General features: G+C 62.3%; 1 protein-coding gene across 1 annotated transcript; it reads left to right on the top strand.

Moving 5' to 3' along the window:
* The first annotated feature begins 1,414 nt into the window (after positions 1–1,414).
* C13H20orf204 (chromosome 13 C20orf204 homolog) lies at positions 1,415–2,667 on the top strand. The gene is made up of 4 exons (XM_081552295.1): positions 1,415–1,453; positions 1,730–2,005; positions 2,089–2,241; positions 2,360–2,667. The coding sequence occupies exons 1-4, from the start codon at positions 1,415–1,417 to the stop codon at positions 2,504–2,506; spliced, it is 615 nt and encodes a 204-aa protein (XP_081408421.1). The 3' UTR covers positions 2,507–2,667.
* The last annotated feature ends 5,912 nt before the right edge of the window (positions 2,668–8,579 follow it).

The raw sequence follows: 8,579 nt of genomic DNA, 5'->3' as shown, positions 1-8,579 counted from the left end.
GCCCCACCCTGCTCCCTGCCCACCTAGCACCATACCCCTGCCTTGGCGGAGGAGATCTCCCCGGTTGATGGCTTAATCCAAGATTCACTGGATGGGAAGACAGCCCTCTAGGGCTGGGCTTCAGGGTCAGGTTAATTGAAGAAGTGATTGGATAGGGGGTGGGGAGAGGGAGGGGGAAGGCTGGGATCCTGGGCCTCCCTCCTGCTCCCTCCCTCCTCTGCTCGGAGGAGCCAACTTCAAAAGCCTTGTCCGCCTGCCTCCGCCTGCGTCCAGGGGAGCTCTGTTGGCCGGGCTCGGAACTGGACCTGGAGTGGCAGCCGCACTCCCCACCTGAGGACCCCAGGATCATGTCCGAGGCCCCCTGGCGGGAGTGAGGGAGGGCCTGATCCTGAGAGGCCCATGGTGAGCAGCTGTGGGCCGCCGGGGTGGGAGCTGTCTTGGGCTGCTGTCCCTTGGTGCCCCCACCGGGAAATCCCCCTTGGTTCCCGTCACCGCAGGCTGCCCTGGGTGCTCCTGCCTGTCCTTCCTGGCAGCTACAGAGGGAGGGGGAGTTGCCCTCCTAGTTCCGGGGCCACCCTGTCCTCCGGGGCTGAACTGGCCTCAGCCTTGGGCCCTGCTCAAGGGCCAACAGGCCTTCCCGAGACCCCCTGGGCAACCAACCTACCCACCCTACTTGGACATCCCTCCAGCACCAGTGGCTCTTGTTCTTACTATGATCTCTGACCCTCAACAGGCAGAGGGGCGACTCAGTTGGCCCTTGTGTGAAGTTTGTCTGGGGAGGGGGTAGTTTTGGAGAAGGGGCCACAGCTAATAATTGCATGTATGTGTTCCCCCGGCCAGTGCTGCCCGGTGCCTCAGGCAGAGCTCCCGTGGACTCTAGCTCCAGCCCTGTGTGGTCAGGTTCTCCTACCGGGTTGGGAAGCCGAGTCAAGTTCTGTGTCTGAGTCCCAAGTCTCACTGGGTTCACATGATTAATTTCCAGCCGCTGTGTGACTCCAGCCTGGGGGCTGGGAGCCTTTCAACAAGCGGCTTTCTCTGATGTTTGGGCTTCTGGGGGTGGGGGGTGGTGGTGGCTTCTTATCCATGAGAGCCAGTTCCCTATTCTAGGGGAGGGGAGGCCTGGTCGGGTGGAACATGGTCCCCTTCCTCCCTTTGCCTCGGGCTTTCCCCAAGCCTTCCCCTTCCGAAGGAGTGTGGCTTTGATCTCTGAGCCCTCATCCCTGTCATGGTTGGGCTGGGGGTGCAGAGGGACCCCAGCTCCCGTGGTTCTCAGAGCTGGTAGCAAGCCATTGATGGGGGGGAGCTGCCCAGCAATAGAGGGGGGCAGATTCTGCCCTCTCCTGTGGGGCATCTGGAGGTGAGCAGAGTGCCAGGGGTTGGGTGCCTAGCAGAGGAGAGCCCAGCTCTGATGGGCATGGGTCAGGGCATGGCCAGGAGCAAGGCTGTATGGAGGGTACTTGTTTCTGTACCCAGACCTAGCTCAGCCCTGCCCTCCAGTCTTGGCACTTTGGCATGCAGAGCAGGGCTGCGGATGCTAATGCTTATCTTTCCCCAAACCTGCCAGAGCAGTGTGGTGCCTAGAGCATTTGTTGAGGTGCATGGCAACATCTCTGTTTTATGCCAGCTCAACGAGTCCCGGTGGGGGGTGGGGGGAGGAGAAGCACGTTACTCGAAGCGCTGCGGGAGGGTCGGAGGGTCGGTCCCTCCCTAGAGCCGGTATCCCTTCCAGGGGCCTCTTAAGCCCGCGCTCTGGGCGCTCCTGCTGGCGCTGTTGGGGGCTGCTCCGGGCCGGGCCGGGATCGGCGCCTGCAGCGTCCCCGACGTGCTTCACCACTACCGCGCGGTTATCTTCGAGGACCTGCAGGCCGCGGTGAGGTGGACCAGGCCAAAGGTCGAAGGGGCTGGACCGGGCTCCAGACACCTCCATTTCATTCAGAAAAACCTGACTGGAGACGCGGTCTCCAGACGGCGGGGCCGGGTGGGAGTCTCATGTGGCGCCCAGAAGGTATGGAGACACTCCCACCCCAGCCCTCCAGCCCCTTCCCTACCGGGCTCCTCCCCCAGTCCCTCGTCTCCTCCCCTCCCCAGGAGCACAGTATCCTACTATCAATCGTGGCCCTGGGTCGGACCCTACGTGGGGCGGTGGCCGGGGGCCGCCGCGGGGCTCTGGAGAAGGCGGCGTGGACTGTAGCGGTGCGCACTGAGGCGGTGATGCGACGCCACTGCCGGAAGCTGCGCCAGGTGCGCGTCCCTGCCCGCTCCCACGGCCGCGGCCTCCCTTCCCAGGGACCCAACACGAGCTATGGGAGAGGGGAGGGTGGGGACCGTGCCCACGCCCTGACCGAAGCGTCCCCGACAGCGGAGCTGGCGGCCGGAGACGCGCCCTTCCCGGCGTCTGGGCGGCCGGAGGCGGCTCCTGCTGCGCGCCCTGGACGCCGTCGCCACCTGCTGGGAGAAGCTGTTCGCTCTGCGCGCCGCGGCCACCGACGGCTCCTGGGGGTCCTAGCACCCCGAGCACGCGGGGCTGGGAAACAGCCCCTCCCACGCCACGGCCCGCACTCTTCCCGGGGCCTGGGATTGGAGGCAGTGCCCGCCTGGCGAGCTGGTCCCAGAAGGGGTCCGCCCTCTGCTCCGAGCGAGGCCCCAATAAACTGAGCTGGTGCTGCGGCCCGGTTCTACCTCTCTTCACCTGCCAACTGTGGGGCCCGGCCGCCCCGGTCCGCGCCTCGGTGGGGAGGGGACGCTGAGGCCACCGACACTCGCGGAGCAAGGCAGAGCCGTGGGGTGGTGCTCCCAGGCTCGACCAGCAGGGGGCGCCACGGGATGGGACTCCCCCTCAGTTGGCGCTGCATGCGGCGAGGGGGGCGGGAGGGAGGGGGGATAGGGGTGGGAGACTCCTGCTGGCCCTAAAATGTAGCAGCGTATCCGTCCTGCTCCAATCTGGGATGGGGGAAGGGTGGAAATGGAGGGGAGGGGAAGGCTGAGCTTTGTGAATTCGGAGCAAAACAACCGGATAAAGGAAACGGGCCTGAAGGGAAGCGAGCTGTGGCTCTGGCTGCAAGCTGGACCAGGCGATTTCCTGCGGCCTGGGAAGTGTGGCAGCAGCCCCCCTGTGGGAGTGGACAGGCCAGCCAGGGACCCACCGTCTTGCGCTCTGGGACCCTATGCTTGCCTGGATGGGTGGGGGTCGGATCCCTAGGACTGGAGGTCTGTGGTCCCTCCCAGATCACAGCCTGTGGAGGAGGGGGGAGCAGGGCAGGCAGAGCACCTGGCCAAGGCAGATGCTTGGCAGGCACACCTGTCATCAGGTGGACAGACCCAGTAGGTACTGAAGCAGCCTTGCCCGGGGGCACCCTGACAGAACAGAGGCAAGCAGGAGAGATACAGACAGGTCTTGGTGCCATCAGCAGGGCACAGCTGCCCCTGATCACCCCCAGTGTGTGGGTGTAAACACACACAGTCTGAGCAAAGCAGCAACAACTACTGTCCACGGTTCATAACTAGGAAACTGAGGCAACAGGAGGTTTCAGCACTTGCCCCAAATCTCAGCCAGGAAGTGTGAGAGCTGGGAAGAGAGCCAGGCCCCAAGCAGAGGGACACCCCTGTGTGGGGAGCCTTTGCAGGGGGTCTGTGCAGTTAAGGTGAGGCTGAAGGAGAGGCTTGGATGTGAATGGGGTGAGGAGAGGTCCAGGCAACCCCAGAGTGCTGACCTGAGTCCCTGGGTGAGTCCTCATCTTGAAGTTGGGGAACACTGATGGAGTAGCAGCTGAGGGGAGCAGTCACATGGCTGGCTCCTGCTATGTAAGCCTGGTATCCAGGTAGGAGGGGAAAGGCCCACTGTGGTTGGAGCACAATGCATGGGGGAGCCGAGTCAGGCCTGCAGAAGGTCAGTAAGAGAGTCCAAGGGTCTGAGTGCAGGGACAGGAAGGGGACAGGCCCTCCACAGAGGCTCCCCTCTCCCCCATCCCCCCACCCCCCCACCCCCCCCCACCCCCGCTTCCTCAAGGGCACCTGGCTCTCTGCCCCAGCCCCAGGGCCTGTGGGGAGAGCACTGCTCCTAACACCACTTTGGTGTGGCCTCCTGGGCAGTCATGGCTGCTGCCATGGTGGGGTGGGCAATGGGCAGCTCTTACATCCACCCATACCTGAGGCAGGTTCCAGCAAACCTATTTCAGGGGAGATGGGAGGAGGGGTAGAGGCCTCAGTTACAGGGCCACAACCTCCATCTGGGTCCTGGGCCGCAACTACAGGGGCAGACAATGTTCCTGCAGCCGGGACCTGGGGTTTCTCCCTGGGGGCTCCTGTCAGAGTTGCCCCGGTAGTGAGGGACCAGCAGAGAGATAGAGACTCAATGGTGAGGTCAGGGCCATGGGTCATGGGGCCACCAAGGGCAGAGTATAGGTGGTTTGTGCAGTGGATGGGCCCCACCTTTTGTGGATGCGAGGCATCTGCCAGGCCCCAGTGCCCTGCCTTCCCCACCAAGGCCCCAGGCATGTGGCCTGAGCCTGGTTCTTGCACTATTTCTGGAGCACACACCTGGTGGGGTTGGGGCCTGCACCCTGTGGCACCTTGTCCTACATGCGTGCCTTCTCAGCAGCTTCCACCGGGGTGGAGGCTGGGGCCCAGAGGGAGGGGCTGTGCAGGGTGGCAGATGGGGCTGCAGGGCACTAGCCAGGAAGCTAGACCCCCCCATGCACAGTGCTGCAAAGGAGGGCCCAGGCAGGCTTTGAAGGGTAGTCCGAGTCCCACGGCCTCCCCAGACTGGGAGTCTTTGAAAGAACATCTGGAACACGGACGACAGGCAAACTAGTCTCTGGATTCAGAAAACCAAGAAGTTAATCCCAACTGTGCCACTTGTGTGTTCCCCTGCCCCGCCCACAGGCCCCACTCTCTACCTACCTCCCAACTCTGCCCCTTTCCAGGCTTCCAGCAGACCATAGGGCTGGGGTCAGTGCCAACCCAGAGCACTGGCTCTTCTGAGAACCGCAGAGTGCTTTGCCCTGCCCGAGGCCCACTCATGGGCCCCAACAGCACCTCCCCCATGTCCCGTCCCCAACTGGCCACCACCCCAGCCCAGCTGAGCACCAGGAGGTGGTGGGAGAGACAAGTGCCTGCTATGCCAGACTCTGAACAGAGGCACCTCCCATGTTCGCGGAGCCAGGACTCAGGCAGGACGTGAGTCGGTCAGACCCTGCATCTGGCGCTGGGGGCTACCAAAGCCAGGGAGGAAACACCTGCACCAGACCTGAGGGCCCTTGGCCCTTGCCTATGAGCCTGAGTGTGGGGTCCTCGCCTGCAGGTGTGCATGGAGGGCTGTTGCAGCCATGGTTGATGCGGAAACACAGGAGGCCCCCACTCCAGGAAGCAAAGCATATACTCGTGGGGGAGGAGTGCCAGGTGTTGGCGCCCATTGTCCCTGCCAGTGGCCTGCAGGACCCTGGAGGGGGGGGGGGCGCCCAGGGACAGTCCCTATCCTGACCCCTCTCCAGGAAAAGACCTAGCTTTGTAAACAGAAACAAACAACCATCCCCCCATCCCAAGTTAAAGCCCGGAAGAACCAGCAGAGAGTGCGCACCTGCTGGGCGAAACGAGTCCTTGTTTGGGGGGAAATAGGGAGGTCAGGGCCTAGGGGCGGAGGGTACTGTGCGCTGTGGGGGAGGTGGGGCGCCCTGGGTTTGGACGCTGGCCCCTGGGTCACCCACCGGGCTGGAGGGGCACAGCCTGGCTCAATGAAGTCCTGTCGCCTTTCTCCATGGCCCGGTTGTGATAATTGTTGCTGGGAGGTGAGGCAGCCAGGGCCCCCAGCAGGTGAGCAGGCCTCTCCTCCGGCTGCCCCCGCGCCCCCTGCCCGGCCTGCGCGGGGCGTGAGGCCAGGGGTCCGGCTGCGGCCCGAGATAAGCGCCGCACCCGTCGCCGCTTCCTGCGCTTCCTCCCAGCGCCGCCGCCGCGGGCCCCTTCCTGTTTTCTCGCGCGGGAGGGCAGGGGCGTGGGAGACGGGGCGGGGTCGTGGGGATGGGCGGGGTTGTGGGGCTAGGGGAGTTGTGTGGGGGAGGGGCGGGGTTGTGAGGCAAGGGGTGGAGTCATGGGGGTGACAGGGCGGGGTCGTGGGGGAGGGGACAGGGAAGGGAGGGGTCCTAGGGGATGGGGCGGGGTTGTGCTGGCCGGAGCTGGCCGGGGACGGCGATGGGGTCTTGGGAGATAAGGCAGAGGGTGGGAAGCCTTGCTGGGCTTCCCCAGGAGGCTGGGTGCTTGTGCAGAGGTAGAGGGGGTGGGAGGAAGCAGAGTGGGCTGTGCTGTGAAACACAAAAGAGGAACATCGGTGTTCCCATCCCTCCCCCTCCCCAGTCCTGGACCAGAAACCCCATACACTTGGCCCAAATTCTCTGTGGACTGGACTGGAGCCTGCTCCTTACGGCCCATCCCCAACCTGGAGCAGCAGTGGCGGTGGATGGGCGGGTAGAGGACCAAGTCTTGTTTTTGAGGACCTGTTGGGATGGGAGGTCAGCTGCTCTGGATCCCCTCCTTTGGAGATAGCTGCTCCAGCGTATTGGGCTTCCCTGGTGGCTCAGACGGTAAACAATCTGCCTGCTGTGCAGATTAATTTAAGATACTTAATGTTTGTTCAGACTTGGTCATTAGAGATACACATTTATGTTACTTTACTGAAAACATCTCGTGGTAAAGAATCCACCTGCCAATGCAGGAGACCACGGTTCCATCTCTGGGTCAGCAAGATCCCCTGGAGGAGGATATGGCAACCCACTCCTGTATTCTTGCCTGGGAAATCCCATGGACAGAGAAACCTGGAAGGCTACAGTCCATGAGGTCACAAAAGAGTCAGACAGGATTTAGCAACTAAACAACAACAACATAAGTGTTGTAGGCTGTCAGCTGACTGACTGGGCTGTCTAGGGGTTTGTCCATCAAGTGGAGAGTTAAGTCCCTCTTCACCTGCCCAGCCTAGCCTTGTTGGGAACAGCCCTCATGCTGGCATGGTGTGTGGCTGGTTGTGTCCGGGATGTTACTGAAGTTATGGAGGTGGTGATGACCATGTCTACTGGGGAGAGGGGGTGCACTGTACCTGTTCTCAGGCATACCTCCTCCTCCTCTTGGCAGCTTGAGGGGAGGGTTCCACACCTCAGCTCAGGTCACCCCAGTGCTAGGCTGGGTCCTGGGCGTGAGAGCTGTGACTTAGCCAGGCCAGGCTGCTAGAACTTCCCGCCAGGAGCTAGGTCGCCTGGGTCTGTTCCTGGCGGGCCTGACTCAGCGGGAGCTGGGGGTGGGGACTTCCCTTCTCCTGACCCTACGGGAAGCAGGTGGGTGGGGCCAAGAGGGGGAGGGGTGGGAAGCCTGATCCAAGGCTGGAACCACCCAGGCCCTGAGGCTGTGGTCTCTAGGCCCTAGGAGGCCAGTCTGCCCTGGGTCTTGCGTGGTGCCCACTTGACTGCTCTCTGGAAACAGCTGCCGTGTGTGTGTGTGTGTGTGTGTGTGTGTGTGTGTGTGTGTGTGTGTGTGTGTGTGTGTGTGTGTGTGTGTGTGTGTGTGTGTGTGTGTGTGTGTGTGTGTGTGTGTCTGTGTGTGTGTGTGTGTGTCTGTGTGTCTGTGTGTGTGTGTCTGTGTCTGTGTGTGTGTGTGTGTGTGTCTGTGTGTGTCTGTGTGTCTGTGTGTCTGTGTGTCTGTGTGTGTGTGTGTGTGTGTGTGTGTGTGTTCGCAGTCCTGATTCTGCTCCTGAATTCCCCCAGCTGTGTGTGTGTGTGTGTGTGTGTGTGTGTTCGCAGTCCTGATTCTGCTCCTGAATTCCCCCAGCTGTGTGTGTGTGTGTGTGTGTGTGTGTGTGTGTGTTCACAGTCCTGATTCTGCTCCTGAATTCCCCCAGCCCCTAAATTGAGACCCCACCCCTCCTACCCTGGCAGTGGGGGAGGGGCTTCTGGGGAGCAAGCTGCTTGGCCGCTCCCACTTGGGCACCCTGGGGCCCCCATCCCCACCACCACCACAAGGGTGAGGTGACGAGAATGCTAGAAAATTGCTCCCTGTACAGGAGAGACAGTCAGCCTCTCTGTGTGTCCATGGGTGTCTCTGGGATGGGGGCACAGGTGAGGTGATGCCTGTGCCCAGGCAGGGGTCTCTCAGCGGTAGGAGAAGCTGGGCTGGCACTCCCTTTGCCCTGTCCTGGCCAGGGAGTGGAGTGAAGATATGGGAGGGTCTGCCCTGGGAGTGGGGCAGGGGGCAGAAGCTACTGGACTCTGGCTACTGTGGTTATGCCTCCTACAGAGACTATCTCCAAGGTGGGGGGCACACCTTGCCCCAACTGACCCATGGCTCCAGTGGGTGGGTCACCTGTCCTCCAGACCTACCCAAAGCGGAAGTCGAAGGCCATGGGAGCTGAGTGTGCACACTAATGGGTGACATGACCTTTGTGCCTCAGCCCAAGACTTGGCATTGGTGTCTCAGAGCTCCCCCCCATCCCCTGCCCCTGGCCATGACGAATGCAGCTGGACTGGACCACCGGTGTCCCTTTGGGCCTCATTCCCTGCTTTCTTCCTGTGTACCAGCACTGTCCTTGGTGTCCTGGAGGCCAT

This window comes from Giraffa tippelskirchi, chromosome 13, assembly GCF_054371585.1.
Source record: "Giraffa tippelskirchi isolate mGirTip1 chromosome 13, T2T-mGirTip1v1.2.pri, whole genome shotgun sequence".
NCBI lineage: Eukaryota > Metazoa > Chordata > Mammalia > Artiodactyla > Giraffidae > Giraffa > Giraffa tippelskirchi.
This window is presented reverse-complemented; position numbering and strand designations above follow the sequence as displayed.

Coding starts and splice junctions, on each gene's coding strand:
- C13H20orf204 (XM_081552295.1), top strand. CDS start 1,415: ATGGGTCAGGGCATGGCCAGGAGCAAGGCTGTATGGAGG. Junction 1,454..1,729: donor GGAGCAAGGCTGTATGGAGG/GTACTTGTTTCT, acceptor TATCCCTTCCAG/GGGCCTCTTAAGCCCGCGCT. Junction 2,006..2,088: donor TCTCATGTGGCGCCCAGAAG/GTATGGAGACAC, acceptor TCCCCTCCCCAG/GAGCACAGTATCCTACTATC.